This window comes from Dysidea avara, chromosome 6, assembly GCF_963678975.1.
Source record: "Dysidea avara chromosome 6, odDysAvar1.4, whole genome shotgun sequence".
Lineage (NCBI taxonomy): Eukaryota > Metazoa > Porifera > Demospongiae > Dictyoceratida > Dysideidae > Dysidea > Dysidea avara.
Genome location: NC_089277.1, coordinates 15,802,705 through 15,827,498, shown reverse-complemented (window position 1 = coordinate 15,827,498; position 24,794 = coordinate 15,802,705). Strand labels below are relative to the sequence as shown.

Genomic DNA, 24,794 nt, shown 5'->3' with positions numbered 1-24,794 from the left:
CGCCATAGTGCGAGGCGAAAGCTTCGCCTCGCACTATAAAATCTTTTCTAAGTTTGTATATCTTTTGGTATATATTTCGAATACCATGATATCTGTAGTATAACATATACATATAGCTATATATATATACTTAATTACATCCATCCAATACAATAGTATTTAGTTTGATAAAAGCATTTTAGCTATAGCTATTACTGCGACAATTCAGTGGTGAACGGCATAGGCGGCGGAAAGGGGGGGGGGGGGCTAGGGGGCTAAAGCCCCCCCTAGGTCTGCTGAGGGGGGGCTTAGCCCCCCTCAGAATGATATCACACCGAAATTATCTTTCTTGGAGTGGGGCTGAAAACCGTGATAAAGATCGAGATACTCTAATAGAGCAGTCACTCTAATAAAGTAGTCAGTGTGTAGCGAGCTACGTAAGGATTTTTACGTAGTTTATCAGCTAGAAATGGTAGCTGGTGAGGTGGAAAGCTCTTGTGAGTTGGTTGTGACCTTTTTTTTTTTTTTTTTTTTTTTTTTTTGGTCTCACCTTACCAAACTATAGAAATAAGTCTGGGTCAGCTCAGCGGAGCCCCCCCTCATATCAACTACTTCCTCCGCCGCTGGTGAACGGAAAGATGAACCGGCAGTGCATGAGAATACAAAACCTATGCTAGTAACACTATACATACAGTTCTTTCGTGAAGTTTACAAATCTAGCAAATCTGGTGCCAAAATACATTATAACAAGTTCGTGAGGAGATAAGGGAAGCATTGCTACTACAAATGTGAGTATTTATTACACCTATTGTAACATACTCACTCTTGTGAGTTCTACAATTAGCCCCTATTAATTACCTATAATAAAAATTATTGCAATCATATCCGGATATGTAAGTATCCGGAGAATCAACGTAAACAAACGTGCGTTGAACCACGTAACAGCAAAGAATAGAGTCTATTAAAAAAGTTACTCTAGAAGCGAGTTATAATCCTATTCCTTGCGCCTCATCTTGTTATTTTTTAACGTGGGTGGGGTCGAGAAGATCACGAGACCATTATATATTTTTTTGTTTCCGTATTGTTTCGTGCTTTCTTGACGGTTTTCTTTCCTTCGAAAGATTCCCAGGTTAGCGCGGTATTCTAGATGTATGCCATGTCTTAATCGTGTTGTCATGTCTGGCTGCGTGTGTTACATGTTTGTAGTGTGTTTACGTCACGAATGTAAATAGGCGAAACAAATCGCCCGAAGCAAGTAGTACCAGTTTCTTGTTTCATCCATGCAGGAATGAGCACAGAACTTGACGATGATTCGTTGCAGGACTTAACATTTCTCGAGGAGAATCCCAACAAGAATGATGAAAGTCCTCGAGATAGTCCTAAGGACGAAAGAACTTTACGCGACAACGAAGAAAGTAGTGGAGCGAGTGATTATTCTGATGGAGTGGTGGGGTTTACTCCACCGAAGGACTTCCGTTTCGATAAGTTGTACAAAGCGAAGCATGACCGTAAGACGACCAAAAAATCCCCGCATGGAAGCCACAGCGCTTCAAAATTTGGAAAGAAAGAGTCTACAAGAGCTCCCCACAAATCCAAGTCTATGGTAGAGCTTTCAACATCCCCAGCCCTCGACATGTCACCTCAGAAACCTCCACGAAGACATTTTTCAATCCCTGCTGTTATAACACCACAGACATCTGTAGAATCCATTCCCACATCACAAGATAAAGATCGGTTAGCATTGTCTCCAGTTCACAGTAAGTGGGCTGATACTTCACAAGCAGAAACACGACTAAAAACTAGATCAGCATTACCCATTCTAAATTTTGATCTAATAGAGACACACCCATCATCAGGCATCCCCGCATCACAGGCATTTATCAATAGTGGAAGATATTTGAGAAGGCGTAGCTCCCTGGATGCCTCTGCTATTCCTGGTAGAACAGTGTCAAGCCCTTCAAGTTCATCATTACGTTTATATGAATCATGCAATGAGTATAAATCAAGTAGAAGAAACAAGTTACAAACTTTGCTGTCTGTAGACCAGGATGATCGTTTGGACTATGCTTTTCCAGACACTAAAAATAACTCTTTACGTCGACATCGTCATCCATCAATAGTGCCTGAATGCCCCAGGGAAAGAAACGAATTTTACAGCCAACTCCATATGACTGTGCTACACTTGGGAATAGCAGGTGCTACAGCTCATAAAAGAGCTGAGGAAGTCTCAGAAGCCAGCGTAACAAAAGAGACGATACACCAGAACATTGCTGTCCAGCTTAGAGCTTATTTACAGGGCAGATCAGTAAAAGATGTATCTGACGATCTTGCCTTAAGGAAACTTGATGTCTCGTCTGTCATAGATGACATTTTGTTTTTTGATTTGCCAAGTGATCCACCACTAAGAGATTTGTTTCGGCCATTTTCTGTCCGTGCAATGTATACTGAAATCAGTACAGACAGTGATGATGGCAAGCCTCTTGAGACCATCAATGAAGAAGAGACCGAATCTGTTCCCCAATCTTTTGACGATAATCTTGATGATGAAGAAAGTCGTTTCTCTGCTGACCAGTTCATGACATCTGCTCAAGCACGAGCTATGGAAAAAGTAAGAAAGGTTCTCAGTGCTTTAGATGAAGCTGAGGGATTATATCAAAGTTTTGCTGAATTGGGCGATGAACATCCAAAATATCGGTCACCAGAGTTTGTACGTCGGAGCGAAGCTCTACAATTGTGGCTCCGGGTAACAGAAACATTAGCAGCAAAGCTGTGCCAAATGTCTCAGCTATGTGGGAACCGTGTAGACTTAGAACCTGGAGAAGATGACATGTGCCTACAATCACTTAATTCAATAAATATTTCATGGAGTTTTGCTGAATCGGAACAAGCTAGAACTACTTGCTGTGAGAGAAAGTATCGCAAATTTGTTGATCAATATCTGAAGAAGTATGGTCTGTTGAAGACAATGAAGTTGATCAGAGTTTCGCTGGAAGGTGCGCTGCTTATGGGAAGGTATGCTAACCTCTGTAATATGCACTGTTGTTGTCATGCAATAGAATGTAAAGTAGGATTGGAACAAATGTACAAATACATCCTCCGAAGCTTCTTTTGGAAATGTTACCGAAGCTTCGAAGCGTTGTTACAAATGTCATGTCAACAATTAATGAGGACAATTGATGGTTATTAGGGTGTACACTATAGTACAAACTCCTACACCTCCAGTGTAACTACACCGGAAAATACATAAATGGCAACTTCCACAAGGAGTGACAATACTGGTTTAATTTGTTAGTGTCCATGATAATGAAGTTTTGGTGGGGTAAAGCAGCATCCAAACGTTATGAAACCAAACAAAGCTTTGAACTATTTGTCTCAACATCCTAATGTAAAGCTTTAGTGGTGTGTTTCAAACATGATATTTATGTTATTTGGTCTTACAGAATATAGATGTTAATGTAATACCTCCTGTATCCAGCTCTTGAATGTATACAGTACAAGAAAACTGAAAGAGTGTAGAAAGTGGCAAGGCAAAGAAAGACATTTGCACTTACGTATATGTACAACGTTATGTAATTCTTTGTGTGTTACTATTAATTGCTGCTACACATTCAGTTATTTCACTATCACAATATTGGATTTGATGCCTCAAATGCAGTATTGTGGTGGTGTATTATGTTTGTGTTAATACTTCAGTATGATCTAATAAAATGCGTATTAAGTGAAAACCTACAGAAATTTAGTCCTGATTTTATTAAATCTTTTCCACCATTTGAAGGATGTGAATAAAGAACCTTTAAATTGCACTGTAGTTGTGAACTAAACATTCTTGGTTCTAAGCATTAATCCATCAATGTGTAAATCTTGAACTTGGTCCTAATACGGGTGTGCTGTAATTGCTCCATTGTATTTCTGTAGGTATGCATTTACTGGAGAAAGACACCTCCAGCAATCATACAGATCATACTACCATCGAGGTTCATCAAATGAAGATGAGAGAGTCCCCTTGTTGAAAGACTCTTCCGTGAAGCCTCTGTTGAAACGGAGAAGCAGCTTGTTCCCTTTGGACAGTGGTGGATGGTTGAACGTGTTTGAACAAATGAATTTGCCATCATTTGATAGGCAATTTTTACAGCTGGCCCGTGTTCCTCTGGACGTAATGCATGTGTGCATTAGGAAAAATTTGGATTTGCGGCTTCAAGATAACTTGTCCATTCTCAGCTTGAAAGCAGTAAGTGTTTATAATTGTGTAATTGTATCTGTATATGAAAGGTCCGAAATCTTAGCTAATATCATGATCTGATTATAGTGACCATGTCAAGTAGGTCCCAAACATAGTTAAGGTGTACTCTATGACCTCATTAATAAGACCACCTCATTATAGTGACTATATTTTTTTATCCTGCCAGTAACTGTATTAATGAGAATAGTGCTTAGTTGTTGATTACAAGCAGTGGTCAATTGCTTTGAAATTTTCAATAGTATCGCAGTTAATGTTGCCTTTATCCCTGATTAGTGCTGTTACCCTTGTAATTGCTAATACCACTTTATTACGTACAACACATACACTATGCAGGTGATACATAGTCTTTTAAGTTACAGTAACTTTTGAATGTGGTAGTCTTTTTCTTGTGAAGTAATGACACCGTTACACTTGGGGTGTACTGATATACTGGTACATGTCGTGTGTCAGTTGGTCCCTATATAGTTACCAAAACTGATGCAATATACTGATATAAAACTGAATTGGTTGAGCTACATTTTACTCTGTGTCATACAGCAAACAAGGCTGAGGAAACAGTTTTCTACTTGAAACGAAGCGCTATGCTATGAGAAGCCCTAGAAATATGTGTGCAGCTAATGTTCATTGTTAGAATACTTACCAATCATACAGCAAACAGTCATAGTGGTGAACTATAAAAAGCAGCCATGGGATTAATGAACTAGAAACACAACTTGAAGCAACCAGCCATATTAACATAGCTTAGTAGGAGCATGCATTAAAATACTTGTTGGTGCCTTACTGACTGGGTTGTTAATTGAGCACCACAGGCAACAGAGATTGTTAGCACTTTGAACTACTTTCTTAAGTGTATCTTAACTAGATAGGGCATAAATAGCAAGATATTAAAATGTTCAAATTCCCTACTTAGATTCCTCCAAGCTAAATGGCTACACTTTATTATATTGGTATATCAGATCGGTATTTGGTATTTAGACTCGCTATGTCAAATTGCATCGGGTCGGTTTAAATTTCTCTATCAGTACACCTCTATACGTAAAATCACGCCACTTTGTATCAAGGTCACTTGTCTAAACTAAACAACTTGAGTATCCTATGGACAGCTTGAAAATCCTCAAATAATGTACAAAATGGCCTGCCTGATGTAGCCACCTGCTTGGTCAACTTGGAAGCTATCTGGAGGTAGTTTGTTTACTACTCCATCTGTCTCTAGTGTGGGAGTGATTTGTAGGTTTGCTCATGACCAAAAACACAAGTCCTAAGTGTACCTTACATAGCAAATGAGTCATACTATTAAATCTACTTGTGTAAAAGTTGCTTCATGGGTTAGTAGCCGAAATGTTTAATGGACTGTTAGTACTGTACGCAGGTATGTGTATTCATAGATGCTATATACCTCCATATGAAACCTGCCCATAGTGTATGTATTAATATGGCAACCTATTGGACCAGAAAATATGTACTGGGGTGGTCTAACTAATGAGGTCATGAGGTGTACACCTTAGCTATGTTTGGGATCATGGTCACTACAGTGAGGTACAGGTACTGTAGGTCATGAAAAGGTCAACTTGGTATGGTCATTGTGGTTGCTAAGTGAGTCAGGTATTACCTTTTCTACTGTCATATCTAGATGACCAGCCTTTTACATCTGTACATTTGTTTCACATAGCTTGTTAAAGATTGTCGGCAAATAATTGAAGAAGCAATTGAAGTGCGTAAAGCTTATCGTGACACTGCCATGTTGGTGACTGGGAGTGACCAGATGAAGCAAGAGCAGGTTACCGTGGAAATGGAGCAATTTGAAGATGACTTGCGAAGACTACTAGAGGTACATTTGGTCTGTTTAATAATGAACCTGTGTTCTTTAGGAATTGAGCAGTCAGAAAATCTGTTTATATTCTTGTCTATTACAACAGTTTTTTCCTTACCCAATGTTGTCATCATTGTCCACAATTTAGGAGTCACCTCTAAGTCGTAGTTAGTATTAATTGTACCACAAAGAGTAGAGTTGTCTTTGTAAACCTGTAACAACAAGACACTGTGCAACAGGATACTTTGACTGAATAAAATGTTACTTTGTAAACAGTGAATTTTAACAGTGTGATGGTAGTGGTAGAGTCAGTAATTTGTGCTGTACAATTGTAGTTATCACATCTACGACTATTAGTTTATTGGTATGGGGTTGCACATTACCATAAGAACTCTACTTTGTATCACAGAACATTGCAACAACATGGTCTGTCCTTTTATATACGAACACACCTTAGAAATAAGAAATCTCCATTGTTTAGAAGTTCTCTGTTACTGTACTCTTTATACATTGTATCTATACACTTTTAAAAGATATCATTCTATTGGTAAAACTGGAGTAAATTGTTTTTCTTTGTAGGATTATTTCAGCTACATTCAGCGGTGCAATCTGTTGGGTGAAGCTGGGAAGCAGAGCAATATCTTGCAACTTGAATGGGAGCGAGTCAAGAAACTTTGTGTCAAGGTGAAAGGTGGTGAAGCACAAGCTGGCAGAGTCTTTTGGTAAACTGATCCATTTATATACATGTAGTGGTACTGTGTGTTATTGTGTGTGTTGTATGTAGTGTTATGGTGGAAAATCAGGTACAGTCTGTGGGAGATTATTTTCATGAAAGAGTGGACACTTTGATTCATGAAATGCATTCCTGCAAGCTTGGAGAGCAGATGAAGTTAGTGTGTGTCTGTGTACTGTGTACTGTGTGTGGATGTGTCTGTGTGTACAGCCTCCTGTGAGGTATTAGACCTACCTACTCCCTCCCCACTACCAACCCAACTTTTAGCATGTGATTACAGGGCTAGCCTGACTGTATAAAAAAAAGCGTTTCTTTGCATGTCTTAATTGCTCTTGTGTGTGGTATGTGTATATGTATACATTTTCACATGGTTATTGTTATATCATTCTGTATGCTGTGTCACTTGCAGAGCATGCTTACAACGATCTTGTCGCAACTTCAAAGAACTGTTTGTAGACATGAGAGAAAGGATAGTAAAAACACTCGGCTTTGCAAAACTACTTAGAAAGGTACGTATTATAAATATGTAATAGGTGGTGATAAAACATTTATATAATGCAGTCGTAAAACTTTCAAACAGCTGGTGTGTATCCAGTAGGCTTCACAAACTTCAGTAGCTTGAAACATTGTGCAGAATATACCTCTAAGCTACGTACACCTGCATTAATGTTCTTTGGTGGTATATGTCATTAATATCTGTGTGTTCGTGTAGAACTTACAATATTTACATGTGCTCTTGTAGTCTCGTTACTTCGTTTGGTACCTGATGTTCGCACTCTTTTCTTATAGGATTTGGAGATAGCGGCTGATTTTGATGTTGACTACTATACTGAGATATTACACAATTTACTTGCTTCAGATCATGTCCAGGTATGTGCATCACATGTATCATTGTAGGACTCCCAGTCACTTGTCTCATTCTAATTAAGGTAGGCTCAAAGAAAGGCATCAAACCACACTAGAGCCGAAAAGATAAGTAGAACCCTTGGGTAAAACAGCTGGGTTTTACAACAATAAGCTGTACATATACCCATATGCATGGCTATACCAGCATGACAGGAGACGAATTGTTGCGTGACTGTGCACTGTGTTTGATGCATACAGTAGAGCCTCTGTTATGTGAAGGCCAGGGATCACCTCTGGGTCGGGTAATTATAATGCAGGTTAATGTAGGTACTATTAATATCAACTAAGGTTATAATAAGGTTATTGTGTAGGTGGGCGGGTGGTGAGCTGTATTTGGAGTAGGGCTAATTAAGTACAGGTTATTCGTGTATGCGTAGTATTTGTGGTGAATACGTTGCCTCTCTATGTTTCGTTGTTTGTACTCTTTGATCATGATGTCTACCGAGGTGAACCCAATTCCCTACCCGCCAACTGACGGACCCGGCACGAGTGGAATCTCTCAGAAGGTAGTAGACACCATGGTCCAGAAATCTCTCAAAACCCTTCGTTTCCAGCGACTGAAAACGCCCTCCTGCTATTTGTGGCTTTCCTGCACTCCAAGGCTCTGGCCCCAGGAACTATTAAGAGTTACTTAGCAACCGTTCAGCTTCATCAGATTGCTAGAGGCTTGCCAGACCCCAAGATAAGTGAAATGCCTCAGTTGGAGTATGTGATCAAAGGGATAAAGCAAGCCTTCCCAGCCAGCTCCAGATGCAGGCTGCCTATAACTCCAACCACCCTTATGTTAAACAGGTGTTGCAGAAATACAAAAATCAATATGAGCCTCCTTGCTCTGGTCTGTGGCTTGCCTGTGTTTCTTTGGCTTTCTTAGGTCAGGCGAAGTGGTGACACTTGAGTTTGATCAATCTTATCATTTGGCAGTCTCCGATGTTAAGGTGGATAGTCACCTTAATCCTACCCGTATGAAGGTTTGTATTAAGACAGACCCTTTTCGCCAGGACTTTTGGGGAGCAACTCAGAGGATGCTCTGCCCCGTGGAGACAGTCTTGGATTTCTTGGTGATGAGAGGCTACGACCCAGGCCCGCTATTCAAATTCCAGGACGAAAAATTTCTGACCAGGACTGTTTTCGTCGCAAAACTTCAAGTCGCTCTCTCGGCAGCTGGGTTATCCCGAGAAGAAGTATGCGGGCTACAGCTTTAGGATTGGGGTAGCCACCACAGCAGCTCAATGTGGGATGGAGGACTCCCTAATCAAAACTTTGGGCCGAAGGGAAAGCTTGGCCTACCTAAGCTACATCAGGACTCCTACAACCTTGCAGACAGTTTTCGGACGCCTGGTGTCAAAGATATACACCCCCCCCCCTGTAGCCCACGGGATTTGAACTATGGAACCCACCTAACTGACTAGTTGTAATATGTGTTTTATTATAGTGCTTACATCTCTCTGTTTATGTTTAGTTATTTGGTGATATACTAATACTTACCCTATCTGGGGAACTTGGCTTGGGGGAGGGTTGGCTCCCAATTCCTAAAAATTGGTATCCTACCCCTGGGTGTAGTGGAAGGACCCTTTCGCCTAGTCTCCCCCCCCCCCCCCCCCCCCCCAAACTCTCATTCCAGCAACCTTTGTCGAGAGGTAATGAAGATGGGGCTTGGGGGGGGGGGCTATTGTAAACTCCTGCAAAGGTGGAGCCCTCTCCGCATTGGTAGCACCCAGTCCAAACCCTCTAGACCTACGTCTAGGTAGTTTTGGAGGTAAGCCGCAACAAGGGTTCTGGTCAAATTGGGGGTTGGGCTTGTGGCAGGACTGGAGTGACCTGAAGCTAAGGGGCAAGTATGTGTTATTGTATGCAATTACTTACTTATTAACAGTCCTTAACTGTGAAATAGATCACAAACAGAGCATTTAATGTTTCAAAATGCTGAAGTGTCAAAAGCATTTGCTTTTCTTTCCTCTTCTATAGCACTCACACTGTACAACTAGTTACTGTGTAGCCCTACAATTGTTTATAAGTGTGTGTGTGTATACTTCTAGGTTGTGTTAACTCATGGGTGTGATGGTCGGCTGCTGTTTGTGCCAGAGTCAATTGCAGACAACATGGAGTAAGTGGGACCGTATAAATGGTGTCTATTTGTGGGACTAAACTAAAATATATTGAGGTGGTCTTGTTAATGAGGTCATGAAGTACACCTTAGCTATGCTTGGGACCTAGTTAACATGGTCACTATAATGAGGTGGTCTTATTAATTAGGTCATGAAGTACACCTTAGCTATGTTTGGGACGTACTCAACATGGTCACTATATTGAGGTGGTCTTATTAATGAGGGCATGAAGTACGCCTTAGCTATGTTTGGGACCTACTCAACATGGTCACTATATTGAGGTGGTCTTATTAATGAGGTCATGGAGTACACCTTAGCTATGTTTGGGACCTACTTGACATGGTCACTATAATGAGGTGGTCTTTCTTTCTCACATGTTACTAGATGCTACCACTCTATAGAGGCCTCTCTGTACTTACACCATGTATCTTGTTCTTTTTAGTGAGGTTGCTCAACTACTGAGTCTAAACTTTGGTCGTGATGATGTGACAGACACAACAGAGAGTGGAAGACATTACCTTGTGATATTGGAGAGTGAAGGAGTTGGGTTGTCCACTTCATCATGGCCTAGTGACAAGATTAAGATAGTTGATACCAGTGTAGAAATAGCCATAGCAGTTGCTGACCTTCAGGTATGTACTTACGTATGTGCTGATTCTATGAGGAGAAAAGTGTATGAAATAGTCTTCAGTGCAATAGTAAAGTCACCTGTCTCAACCACTACAACCATAGACCCATCATGATAACCCCCTAAATGTGTATAACCCCCTAAATGTGTACAAAATTGATCTTCCTATTGTACAAACAGAATACAACATTTGAAATTCATGACTTAATCCTTGGCTCCATAACAATAAATAAATTTACTAACTACAAACACATTGTCCTCATACAGTCAGATCTACACTAATCCAGTCACTTAAGTTGACCTCATTTTATAAGCTATGTAGTTGGTGGCAGTTTCTATCCCTTTAGCTCCACCTGTACATACGTACATAATAAATACACAAAAGTAAGGATGTACATACAAGGTGTACGTACGTATGTAAAAACTGGTGTCTTACTGTGTAGATCAGTGGTCTCAAACTGATAGTACAGAACTTCTCAGAGTTACAGAACAATTGTGACTCATTTGCAAAGGCGATGGGTAACTCAGTTTCCATCAGAAATCGGCAAACCTCCGGACACCATAGTGTGAACGAAAGCATTTCTGCGTTAACTGTGAGTCGTTATGTAAAATATGGTATTTGTGATGCATACTGGTGGCTGTATGTTTAGACCACTGGTAATGCTGAGTAGGTGGAGGGAAAGTTATGCATGCATGCTTGTAAATTTTCCGACCAAAGTACAGTTTCGGTATTATTTGTGCTAAGCTTTGTTCAAACTGAATGACCAATTGTCATATTCCAGACACTAGTTAAGGTCCCAAAATAGTTCTTGAGTACATGAATTGACCTGTGAGACTATTATAAACAGGACTTTTTAGTTGGTCCCAAGGTGTTATGTTTTATAATGCACATTTATATTTATCATAGGGGTCAGTGATTAGTTTGTCTCGAGATGTAATGCATTCTTGTGAAGAAGCTCAGGACCACTTGAGCCATGAGACTGAAGATGTGGATGACCAGAATGTTTATCGTGATACTGTGCACTCTTGTTATACTCTGGGATTTGAGGTAGAGTTTGTGTGTTGTACTTAGAAGCCAACTACGTACATATATATGTACCCATATCCATTCATTTACAGTGCACACGGGAGCTGATACGTTTAGTTGGACCAGAGTCAACTTACGCTGAAATAGGTGATGCTATGGTCCCATACGCAAAACGCTGGGCCAACTTTGTGCTGACGTCTTGTGAGAGGGGACGAGGGACACGTCCCCGTTGGGCTACTGCTGGACTGGACTTCTTGACAACGACTTGTCACCCCTTGATGTTGATGAAGTTGAGAGAAGAAGATTATGAGGTAAACAATGAAGTGTTGGGACTAAAAATGTCTTTCTGAAATTTATCTTATAACCATTACTGTTGCTTTTAACATCACTAGGAGTTAGCATCACTCGTGAAGAAATGTCTTAACCATGTCGTCGGAGACTCTTCCACTGCAAGGCAACAAGGTACTCATTTATACACTGTACTCCTTCAGTACAGTTGTAGTATGCTGATGTGTTTAGGGCTAGGGATAGTGTTAACATATAAGAATGTGTGTATTTCACTGTATTCTACTGTATTTCACTATATTTCAGTGTATTCTACTGTATTTCAGTGTATTCCACTGCATTTTAGGTTTATTAATGTTAGTATTTTTAAACTCCATTTCTTTGCAGTTTCTCGTAGTTCATCACGACGAGGCAGCTGCCAGTGGAGTCGTGGATATCGTAGACGATCCTCTCCAACCAACCTGCCAGTGTTCCATGAATTAACACAAGGGAAGGAGCCTTCTCCTCCACCCAGTCACTCCACTGACTCTAATAGTAGTGGAGTAGGTAATGATAGTCCTCCATTGTCTACAACAGTGAGCCTTAATCAACCTTTGTTCATTACTCCAACAAGTACGTAGCAGCTGAAATGCACAGTGTTAAGGCCAGCAGAATACAGTAGACCCCAATGTGTCTCAGGCAATGGTAAAAGTGTTCAGATAAGTGAATTGTTCAGATAACTGAAGCCCATACATTTATATACAGAGCTCTGTTGAAATACTCTAATAGAACATACACCTGTACTCAAAATACTCTAATAGAACAGTCATTATCAATTTTAGATAAAAAAGGATCAGATAATTGAGGGTCTACTGTAGTATGAACATTCAATGTATTCCTCTAAATTTCATTGTGTATTCTGCATTTTGGTTTGTTTCAGTGTATTCCTCTGTATTTCAATGTAGCAACACGATCTATTTCACACCAAGAAAGCAACCAGAGCTCCAGTTCAGATAGTAGTCTCCTGTACAGTCCATATGTACATGTGGCATCAGGTCCTTCAGACTTTGATGCCACTAACAGGTTCAACGAGATAAGGGACCAGCTGACTAAATTTGATAATGTAAGCTAATGGGGGATGAAATGTGTGTTCCTTTTTCATAGCAAGCATACAACCACACTGTTGCTCCACAGGGGTGTGCATAGCTGCCAAGTGCAGCTAGCCAGCTACTGTTTCATAGCATAACGTGACCACCACATATAGGGCTGAGTAATACAACTGTTGTAATCATGAGTGATAGTAACTTTTACAATTTATGTCATGATAACAATAGTATCACGATATTACTAGCATGCAGTTATCAAAGACACTTAACCTCGAATAATCCAATTACATCCCACTCTTCTTCCTCAAAGACACTTAACCTCGAATAATCCAATTACATCCCACTCTTCTTCCTTTAATAACCCACTCTTCTTCCTTTCTAACACTCCATTGGTAAAAAATTGTTTTTGTGTTATCACTGTGTTACAGTCGTTACTACAACTTCAACACTATCATGTTTGCTTCTGTTGTTGGCTAAGCACAGATCTACAATATTTGTTGTGATAGCACAGCTCTTTTATCACAATAATTGATTAATCACCACCGTTACTCAGCTCTAGAATAACAAATGTGTCATCACTCTGGGTGGGCATCACTTGTGAACAGCAGCATAGAATTATACACATGTTATTGTATCATCTACTTCAGCACGTTATTTTGCATCCGTTTCATTGACACCAAATCTTCTGCAAGTTGTTGTTAATTTGGTACTTACTCTATGCAAGTCCCTTTACACACAAGTGACCTTGAAGTAACTAGTGCAGCTACAGAACATATTCAAACTATATTGCTTGTTCAGTTGCTGTTATGTATTGTTGGTAATGGAAATTGACATTGAACCCTTTCCACAGACTCGAGATGAGCTGTTAAGAGGTAACCGAGTGATAGGACGTGTGATAGGGCAAAGCAATAACCAAGGTGTGTTAGTATGTTGTGTGTGCTAATTAACTAAACATTGTTTAATCAATACTTTAATACAAGATATGCTAACGAAACACTCTGATAGAACAGTCACCATTCTGTCGGTGAGTTAAAGATTCAGATCAGAAACCACACACGGTTGCTCTGTTTGACTCAAAGGCAGGGTCCTATCAAAATCTTTGGCTGGTCTATTAGAGTATTTTTAGTACTAAATTACAGTGTCTACATTTGCTTTCTCATATTTACATAAGAACATACTTTTCAAAACAACATCTTGAAACAGGCTGTAGGACCAGGTGTCCTACAGACCTTTAGCACTTGTGCTGTAAAGCCTTAATAAAATAAATATGTGTTAGGATATTGCTTAGTGATAACTTAGACATTACCTCTATTTATCTACATCAAGAATATGAAGCTCTCCTAGGGCAACTACCTCACCTGCCTGAATAGTGGCTATGGCATTGCTGTAAAGATCCCATTGTATGCTTTAACCTAGCTTGTACTGTACACTTCATGTTGGTTGTTATTGCAGGTTTCAGTCGGCTAATATCTGTGAGACAAGTGAACTTTAGATGGCAACGTGGAAAGAAAATAGGTAAGCAATGAGTAAACAAGTAAACAATAAACAATGTCATCCTGTATTTTTATAAACCATTCTACAAAACGGCCCACATGATTTCATATATGGTATGTGTACTACTGTTTAGGTTCTGGGAAGTTTGGCACTGTCTACTGTTGTATTAACATGGACACTTCAGAGCTACTAGCTGTTAAACAGGTATGTGTGTGCTGGTTGTATTACAGCAGGCAGTAAATTGGATAGTTACTCAGAGTACAGGGTAACATATTCTATGCAAGTACCCTCTACGTATAAGTTCGACTAAAGATCATAGAAATAAAAATAAATAAAAATTAGGTTGCCTACACCTTTGGATATATTAGTCATCTACACCAGTGGATATATTTAATTCCTACATACAAGGGACCGTAAGTTGCACACCTTTTGCATCACTACTCATAACGTCACTATGACTGGTGTCGTCATCCACACTTGGTACATGTGATTGGTGCCTTGAGGGCTATCCAGTGATACTACTGTCCGAGGGCATGGATAGCTGCTTCGCATCTTATAAAGCATTTTAAAACAAAAATTACCGAAAGTCACGCAGTGACACATTAACTTGTGCATTGAAAATATGGAGCGATTTTCAGTGCTTAGGAAGCTGGTCTTCAAGTAGTAGTGTTTACCAGTCAGTGCTTAGGAAGCTGGTCTTCAAGTAGTAGTGTTTACCAGTCAAATGCTCAACATGGCAGATGCTAATTATAATGATAATCTATAATTCCTAGTGTTGACAATGGCGCTTCCTTCATGACATAATAGGATATCTTAAGTTGCACAGTTTTCCTGAGTCCTACAATATACTTGACTGTGCCATTTTCACAAGATTGCATGTTTCGTGCCACGTACCATCCATCAAACATTGACAGAAGATAGTAAACAGTATCTTTGCATTTTGATGGACTACCACACCGTTTGATATTGTAGGAGACTGGTAAACAAAATACACTGCAGATGAAACATAGCTGAAACCGAAAAGCAATGGCAACTCCATCTTTCAGTAATTGATGGGCGGGTGATGCATTCAAACACAAGATTGGTTTTTATTGTATGTACTTTGCCATTCTTTTTTTTATGCAGCATGCGCAGGTCCTCCAGTCATATCTATAGGTGCTACAAGAAAGTAACAAACTAGTAAAAGGAAAATTAGGAATTTAAGTTTGAGAAGGGATCACAGCAATAAAACTGAAAGCACTTCAAGTCATAGCATAAGGGATCGTAAGTCGAACATCACCATACAGTAAGTCACACAGTTCCCACTTCTCTATGTAGGTAAGGATCCCCCCAAAAACACCGCCTTTAAAAATTATCCTAGAAACATCTTGCACGATGAAAATCACCTTTTATGGAATAGTCTTATACTGCATCAAAAACAAGAAAACACGGGTGGTTGATATCAAATTTTAGAAAAACCACCAAAACTCAGTTTTCGTCCACCTGCCTGCCTGCAAACTCAAGTTTTCGTCCACCTGCCTGCCTGCCTGCCTGCCTGCCTGCCTGCCTGCCTGCCTGCCTGCCTGCCTGCCTGCCTGCCTGCCTGCCTGCCTGCCTGCCTGCCTGCCTGCCTGCCTGCCTGCCTGCCTGCCTGCCTGCCTGCCTGCCTGCCTGCCTGACCACAGTCGTAAGGCTGGAGGCCAAACACAGCCGACCATTTTATGCCACAATAACTAGACAGATGCTAAAAGTATGAGCTTGAGTTGTGTAAAAAGTGATGCGGCATCAACTGTGTTTTCATGAATAGCATTTAATGTGTGTGTGTTTGTAGCTATACATACAGAAATGCTCAGGCTACTCTAGAGGTAGCTGGAGGAAGGTGAAAAAGTTGAAGTTGGGAGGCTCAGTGGCCTGCCAGTATATAGCTACATAACTGTGTGGAAGCATAGTCAGCTAGGACTTATCTCCCTGTCTTCTGCAGTTTCATTGGCCAACTGCATGCTCTTCTGCGAGTATGCATGGCGTCTATCAGGTGTCTACTTGCTTGTGCTTCATGTGGCATTTCTGCTGCCGTCCTTGGCCTGTCTCGTTCTCTCCCTGCCTTCTTCTAAGACGGTCTTCTTTGTCCATGTCTATGTAAGTAAGAAGTTGTAACCCACGTGACAAATTCTAAGCCAAGTGGCGTAAATACGGCCTTCTTCCTACAAAAAGTTTTCGTGAACGTGACGCACGTACCCAGGCACGTACCATTCACCCAGGCATTCACCAGCCAGTGTTCCCTCCTCACCCTGTCTCGTTTTCTCTCAGCCTTCTTCCAAGACGGTCTTCTTTGTCCATGTCAATGTATATAAGAATAAGTTGTGAGACAAGTGACAAGCGACTAAGCCATGTGGGGCTTTTCTGTGTTCGTTACGTAAACTCTCGGGAATGGTCAGACATACGGTCGTACGTACAGTTGAGCACTACCAGTGTGGGGCTGTCCATGTTCGTTACGTAAACTCTCGTGAATGGTCAGGCGTACGGGTCGGATGTACGAGTGACCACTGCCATTTGTGGGGCTCGCTCAGGCTCACCCCAACGAACTCACCAGTGGGATGTGCCTTTTGGGATTCCAATGAGTCTGCACCTCGTCTTTCGTTTTATCTTCAATCAGGCTAGTCTTCTTCCTTCTCCATGCAATGAAACCATATTGAGTCATTAATTTTTTTCCTATCAACACTTTCCTTGAACAGCATATTTAGACACCACAAACTTATTGGAAGCACTTATGCTATGTACTTTAGATATCTGTAACTTCACGATAGGTTCATACCTATTATCTCGATCTTGGTTGATTAATAACGATCGAGCAACAAGAGCATACCTCTTAGCAATTTATCACAATACCCATTATTATTGGCCTAGCTGTACTCATAATGCTAGCACAATAAAATAGACACACACCCTAGTTAGGTGAAAGGCTACTCGAGATACTCTAATACAGCAGTCACCCTAATAGAACAGTCACACATGTATAGCTGTATACTATTACAAAAACCAAACAAAGTAGTATATTAAAAATTATTTAAAGTAGAGATCCAAGCAGTAAAAAGTAGTGAAACAAGAGATGAATGATAGTATTACAACATAGCTTGGTGGGAATATCCCTACTTTGGCATTGAACAAACGATTGTTATAACATGCCAATATAGGGATTTTCCCACCGAGCTATGCTATAATACCATCATTCATCTCTTGCTTCGCTACTTTTTGATCCCTACTTTATTTTAAAACTAATTTTTAATATACTAGTGATATTAGCAGAAGTGTCACATACATGTGTTGTGGTTTATTTGGTATTAGAAGTTCTAATTCATTAATTATATCACATCACTTAGATTCCATTTCAAGAGAGCAACCACAGTGACATAGAGAGGATATATGATGAAGTGAGATATGTACAAGACATCAATCATCCTAACATTGTCAAGGTGTACGGGATGGAGAGACATCATGTAAGTGTTGATGATATTACTGGGAAGAAACACTTGGCAAGTCTGAGCTTGCCACGTGTTTCTTGTGAATGTGTGATTGACAGAGGAAATCTGTGTAGCTATACCGAAATCATTGCACTACAATTCCATGTCATTCACCTGTTCTCTTTCTGCTCATAACGTTTGCTGCTGTGTCATCTGTTTCTCTATAATTGTGTGCAAGGCACAGTAGTGGGTGGTTGGTGAGTAGTTAGCTGTAGCATATTTCTGTACATAAATGTACAAGTTTCAGTTATCTGAGCAATTCACTTAACTGAACACTTTGGGTACTATCCAGAGGTGGCTATTATGCAAACTGCAGCTATTAAACACAATATTTTATAGGCCTCAATTAATAAAAAAATAATTGTTTTCCAACATTATCTTGTATAAGTTTCACAACACTGTGTATATTCCATATTTTATACTGCTACTTATGATTAGGACGAGCTGTTTTTATTTATGGAGTATTGTGGAGAGGGCACTATTTGGGATGTTGCCAAACAGGGATTAACAAATGACATGATCAGAAAGTACACATACGAAATAACTGTGGGAATGGATGAACTCCATCGTCGACACATAGTACACAGAGATATTAAAGGCAGGTTACAGTGAATTGATTGTGTGTGTCTTTAGCGTGTGGAATGATTACACCTTAAAAGTGTTGTCCTCTTTGAGAGGTGTTTATGAGGTTAGCTATTGTGTTGGAACTAACCTTTTCTCCATATTTCAAAATGCAAGCTAGGGGTTGTATTAAGCGTATATATCCACACAAAAACAGCCAAGCTGTGAAAAAATGGTGCAACGCGTTTATAAGCTTGGGTGAAAAAAGTTGTGAAATCAAAAGTGGCGGCCAAGAAATTGCTGCAATGATGTTAACAAAAATAAACCCCGTCCCAAAAACACCATATAGCTGTATTTATAGCTGTAAAATAAGTGTGCATCCAAGTGAAGCAGAGTTAACTGCAACAAAAAGTAGTGGTATACCAGAGTGCAGCCATGTGTGAGGTATGCAAGTTGTAAATATTAATGAGAACTAAGTGATGCTACTAGTTTTTAAGTGTGTGATCATCTTCAAAAATGCCACTCAAATTTGTTTCCCAATAAAGCAAAGTCTATATATTAGGAAAGGCAGCCAAACTCAAACTATTTATTGCTATCAGAGAATCTATACACTTTGCTTTATTGAGAATCAAATTTGAATGGCATTTATGAATATGTTCACAGGCTTAAAACTAGCAGCATCACTTAGTTCTCATTAATACTTTAACAATTGTACTATCTGATTAATATTTACAACTTGCATACCTCACACATGGCTGCAGTGGTATATCACAACTTTTTGTCCATGCCCATGTTACAACTATTATATGTAACACTTTCACACCTCAGATCAAAGGAGCCACCTGGGCCGAGCTGCATACAAAATGTAGGGCTGCACCGATTCTAGTATTGGTATCGGTATCGGGCCGATGCTACTGTTTTCATGAAGTATCGGAATCGGCCATTATATTGTTGCAGATATACCGATTCTTATCACGTGCACGAAGAATAAAATAACGTTTGTTTGTACTTGCTTATTTTAATAGCACAGTGGATGCCTAAAAGCATGAAGTATAACACTAATAGCTAACTACCAGCCAAATTACTAATCTATGCTGAAACCTACGTGTGAAAACGCTTTACTGAAAAGATCGATATACTCTAATAGAACAGTAAATAACTCTAATAGAGCAATCAAGTAGAAGTAACTGTTTCGGTATTAGAATAGGCACCATTATGGAAGAATACTGGAATATCCACTGGTTTGCATTTCAGTGACTTCCTTCTTTGTGAATCTTGATTGGCTACTTCATCATAAACATGAACCATACTGAAAATGTGTACAAGAATACTATGAAATGCACTATATAATAAATGTGTGCACTATGAAGTAGCTACTTTAAGGTACTTGGTATCGGTACTTGTACTTGCAGATACTTCCCAGCTGAGTACTTAGTATTTGAAGTATCGGTAAAAAGTGGAATCGGTGCAGCCCTAACGAAATGTAGACCGGGCTACAACTGAGCAGTGGTTATATAGACGTTGAGGCCGAAATTGATTGCAGGGATTGATTAATACTCACGTGATTAGGATGCATGACTTGGATTTTGCCATGAAAACCACTCAGACGGAGAGCGTTTTGTTATCCTCGTCATCCTACAAGTTGAAAAATGTTGGGCTAAGGTGAGAACTAGCGCTATAGCTTATTCACCGATCGTTTCCACACGTTTTTGAATACAGACATGCCCCCATCACGAAGCTACCACTCTGCACAGAGTAACCATTCTACAAGCAAGCTTATACCTATCTAGGCCTTTAGTGAGCTCCATACTTTTTCCATAAACGATTTAATAGCACTGACTAAAATATTAAACTCGCATAACCGAAATTTTCCGTGATATCTCTAGGATATGTCCATTAATCATAGCCGGACGTAACCAGAACGTACTAGCTGCTGACCCATAATCGAAATTTTAGGTATACATATATAATACATCCAGTGGCTGCACTTGTATTGGCTTGGGTGATTGATCGCCCTGTACAGGCTATCAGCCTGATAAGTGTTACATATTAGCTGTAACATGGGGCATTCAGGCTTTGCCTGATATGTATGCCCTCAGGCAGTCAGGCATACATATCAGGCAAAGCCCTCATGCCCGTGTTACAACTATTACATATATAATATTTTGATATTCCCTGTACCCATAGGAGCCAATATATTTATTACTACTGATGGATCAATAAAGATTGGAGACTTCGGACTGTGTGTACAGATGAAGAACACGAAGACCAAACCAGAGGAGATCAAAGGAACTGCTGGAACAGCTGGTAATGTTATACACCCTGTGATTGTTAGCTTATGTGAAATCTCTTCTGTTTGTTTGTTTTGTTTTTTTAAACAATGAAACCTGCTTACATTTTTCATTGTCCTTTAAACTGTTCTTTTATAGCAAACTTGTTTATGTACTGTATTGTTTATAGCATACATGGCACCTGAAGTGATTCATGGTGGAGTAGGACGTACCATTGGGCGATCAGCTGACATTTGGAGTCTTGGCTGTGTAATAGTGGAAATGGTAACTGGAAAGGTAAGTTGATAGTTTGAATAGAGTGAAAAATGAAAACTCTTTGTTAGTACACATTTTAAAACGAGTTGTAATATAGATTTATTTTTACATGAGTCCCTTTAAATTACTGATCTACACTTTGCTAACATTTGTAATTATGTGAAGCTGTTCAATTATATGGTTGTTATATTAAATTGACTGCTGTATTAGAGTATCTTGATCTTGCTGCTGATATCCAGCAAGTCACTGGTGGAGGTATCCTACATGTTAGATCATTCGAAGACATGCTCTGTTTTCTGCAGGAAAACTGATCATTACAAGTGCGGCTACATTATATCTACTCCCTCTCTTACTGTAGCGTAAGAGTTTCAAATATATTTGTGGCTTCTCTATGCAGTATGTGCTTGAAAATATAGGATGTAGATGATGATGAGTGAAATTGGAGATGAAAGATAAAGGCATGGCACAGAGAGAGGATTATTATCAGAGCCCCAAGAGGCACATGCCACATGCAAATCACATGTTATGAGGTTGTATGGCCTCTAGCCTTTGGTCAGGCAGGCAGACCAAAAATCAGGATTCAGCTGGTTCTTCAGTGAGGGCTTTATTACTGATGCCAGATTTGATGTTAGATACACTTGGACTCAAATCATACAAAACATTTCTGTGCCATCATTTTCTCTTGTAGGATCCCTACTATACGGTAGTATTGTACTGTATGTTACATACTACACTATACTATACTTGTGATGATTTACTGTCACTTCATTTCAGATTCCTTATTGTGACTTGGACAATGATTGGGCAATAATGTATGCAGTTGGCTCGGGAGAACCTCCAGCTATACCTCAAGACCAACTGGATGAGCTTAAAGAAGGAAAAGATTTTCTCTCAAAATGTTTTAAATTTAAACCTGAAGATCGCTGGAGTACTTCACAATTGTTAGAGCATTCATTTTTAAAAGTTGATTTTACTGTAAGTTTGCACTGTATTTTTAATGTAAAAGTATCCACAGTTGTTAGTTGCTTGTGCCACTAGTGTAGTGAAGTTGGTTTAATATTTAATATTAGTAGTGTTAACCATTTTATGTACAATGGACACTCGTAAGAGAATTTATCCTCATAAATTTTTTGAAGCTGAACCATCCTTCATACCTTGAGTTCCATATAGACTTGACCAGTGAAGCTTAGGAGTCACCCTCTTAGTAGTCTTGTTACTGTATATAGCATGTTTTTGGTTGCTAGTATATCCCCGTATCATCAACACTTTCACTATCCTTGCAGCTAATGGTGCTTGCAGAAATACTATAAATCTATATATATATATATATATATATATATAAAGCTGAAAAGCCGTCTGTCTGTCTACATTCCATTTGAGTTTATGCATTCTTCTTGCCAGTTGCTGCACGTATTGAAGCAGTTTTGGCACCAAACAAGGTGCTCATCATCTAGGAATAAGCTAGCATTTGAATGAAGTTTCATCGTTCATCGTTTACAACACATTTAGTGCAAGAGTGTTGACATCAACTTATAATGCTTTTGTATATAAACTAGCTATTAAAAATATTTAAAATTTTAAAAGAAAGTAGGAATTGAAATAATACACATGCTACACAAAGTAAGGAAACAAGCTCAAAAATGTTACAGCTGAAATGAGAAAAACTTTGATGATATAGTCCTTTGTCAATATGACTAAAAGCGGCAAAACATGTTCAACTTCAAAACGATTCATGCCCTTTGAAGTACGAATTTGAGGCCCGGCTTACTTCTCGATAACAATGATTAGGCAGCTCTGCTTCGAGTTACAAAGTCGCCTTGTGCTAGTAACTGTACACCCAGAAAAAAAGCAACTTTTCTCTACAAACGTTTATAAGAGACCAGCAATAAAAGTAAGGAAACAAGATTGGATGACTACTTGCTAAAATGAGACACACTTTGTTTCAGTATTATATATCCTACTAGTTGTAACTATACGACAATAAATTCCTGCACATAGGGCAATGAAATCCAGCACATACAGTGGGGCAGGATTAATTAACTGTTGCGGTACTGCAGGAGTGTAGGTGTGTTTAGAGTGAATTACACTACTTCAAGTTGGATGTGCTTGCATTGGATATCATAATTGTTATGCTGCATGTGTCCATATAGCCAGCATGACAAACATTGCTTCAAGTTTGATCCAGTTTAGTTCTTTAGTCCACTGAGCAGTAAGTTACATGTATAACTATACTGAAATATAGTGTAGTCAGGGCAATAAAGTCCTGCACGTTGGGCAGTTACCAGTGCTAGTACTCTAATAAAGCAGTCACAATGAATTGGTAACTGATTGCATTATTAGAATTATCGACTATTCTATTAGAGTATACCAATATTTCCCATCTTTCTCAAGGATTGCGTTTTCACAGAGAAACTTTCACCATAGAGGAACGACTTTGTCTGTTATTACTACAGACTAGAATCGCTTGTGCACCATAACGCACATATTTGTCTGAGTTTTGCAATGAAGAGATACTGTTGCTATGAGACAGTAACATTAGCAATGAGTATGTCACTTGTGCCATACATTGCTGTCCCAAAACTAACATATTATCAGGTAAGGGTATCAAACAGCTGCTGCCACAGCTACAGTACAATGCAAACATGACTGCTGTATGTGTGTGTGTGTGTGTGTGTGTGTGTGTGTGTGTGTGTGTGTGTGTGTGTGTGTGTGTGTGTGTGTGTGTGTGTGTGTGTGTGTGTGTGTGTATGTTCCAGTAGTTATATAGAAGTCTTTTAATAAGTGTTTCTCATTTTGTGTCTTACTGTAGGTTTGATACAATGATATTTTCATTTTCCTGTTTGCGACTTATTTATTTCATCCTCGTAGTTTACAATGATGTTTTAGTCAATTTTGTATTTTATTTTTATAATAATGCTATCAAGTTGCAGTACACAAATTGTAAATCGTTTATAATAATAATTGTAATCAGTTTTAATGGAATGTCGTCTAAACTTTAGTCGGTGTTGTGTGCTATGTGTTTTCTGTGTAAAATGATATCAATTGTTTAAATTAAACTTTAAGCATGATTCTTTTCTATATACATCTCTCACACTAGCATACAAGAGCCAAAACAATTTCAAAATGAATGTTGTGATATTGTGATTTACTGTACTTGCAGGATGTATGACATTAACTTTAAAAGTGTGTACCATCCATCATACAAAGGTTTGTAGGACACGAAGGCCACATAAACTTAATTCTGTCCATCAATTCTGAAAATAGCACTGAGGTAGGCAGATTTAAATTTTGTTATTTTTATACTAACTGCAAATTGAATGCAACGTTTTTAGTTTATTCTAGCTCCTTACTAACTTTTAATGGTTGCGTTAAACCACGTACAAAGAATTATTCAAGCGGCTAGGAACTAGCTAGCTTATATGTTGTCTGTAATGAATTATTACAACAGGTACCAATCAATAGTTATGGCAATCCTCTGAACTATATACCAAAGTGTCCATATAGCTCTTTATATATAGAAAAACTACATATTAAATCTTTACTGGAATGTCTGGAAAAGTTGCATACTTTTAGAAAAACAAGAGTTCATATTATGGTAAAATGAGAGGAGAGTATCCTATAGTATACAACCTGTACAAAGGTGTAACAAGTTATGATACAATACTTATAGTCAATTTCAATTACCCTTGTCTGTTATCGCTTCTGCTCCGCTGAAGACACTGCCAACACTTCTTAACACTTTAATTGTGTTGACTTGATGTCCTAAGTTTTACTGGGATACTTCATGCTACTGATTTCTACAGGCTATACTGAAGTAGGATACTCTCCTCTCTTTTATAGAGAATTTGTAATAGCTCTGGACCAGTTAGCTAAACTTAGCTTCAATCATAGCATTATG

The 24,794-nt window shown here is 39.2% G+C and overlaps 1 protein-coding gene across 1 annotated transcript; it reads left to right on the top strand.

The window, feature by feature from the left end:
• Nucleotides 1–994: 994 nt before the first annotated feature.
• On the top strand, nucleotides 995–23,952 carry LOC136257697 (mitogen-activated protein kinase kinase kinase 4-like). Its single transcript, XM_066050988.1, has 25 exons — nucleotides 995–1,108; nucleotides 1,266–2,991; nucleotides 3,895–4,207; nucleotides 5,889–6,047; nucleotides 6,609–6,751; nucleotides 6,814–6,918; nucleotides 7,172–7,271; nucleotides 7,552–7,632; nucleotides 9,705–9,772; nucleotides 10,216–10,405; nucleotides 10,845–10,994; nucleotides 11,309–11,449; nucleotides 11,521–11,739; nucleotides 11,821–11,890; nucleotides 12,101–12,325; nucleotides 12,658–12,815; nucleotides 13,649–13,715; nucleotides 14,251–14,313; nucleotides 14,426–14,496; nucleotides 17,649–17,765; nucleotides 18,228–18,387; nucleotides 20,538–20,657; nucleotides 20,811–20,917; nucleotides 21,671–21,871; nucleotides 23,706–23,952. Exons 2-25 carry the CDS (start codon nucleotides 1,268–1,270, stop codon nucleotides 23,709–23,711), a joined length of 4,758 nt encoding a protein of 1,585 aa, XP_065907060.1. The 5' UTR covers nucleotides 995–1,108; nucleotides 1,266–1,267; the 3' UTR covers nucleotides 23,712–23,952.
• Nucleotides 23,953–24,794: the final 842 nt, after the last annotated feature.

Excerpts from the sequence above, each read along its gene's own strand:
- LOC136257697 (XM_066050988.1), top strand. The coding sequence starts at position 1,268 with ATGAGCACAGAACTTGACGATGATTCGTTGCAGGACTTAACATTTCTC. Across the intron at positions 7,272-7,551 it reads TTGCAAAACTACTTAGAAAG|GATTTGGAGATAGCGGCTGA; the intron begins GTACGTATTATA and ends CTTTTCTTATAG. Across the intron at positions 14,497-17,648 it reads AGCTACTAGCTGTTAAACAG|ATTCCATTTCAAGAGAGCAA; the intron begins GTATGTGTGTGC and ends CACATCACTTAG.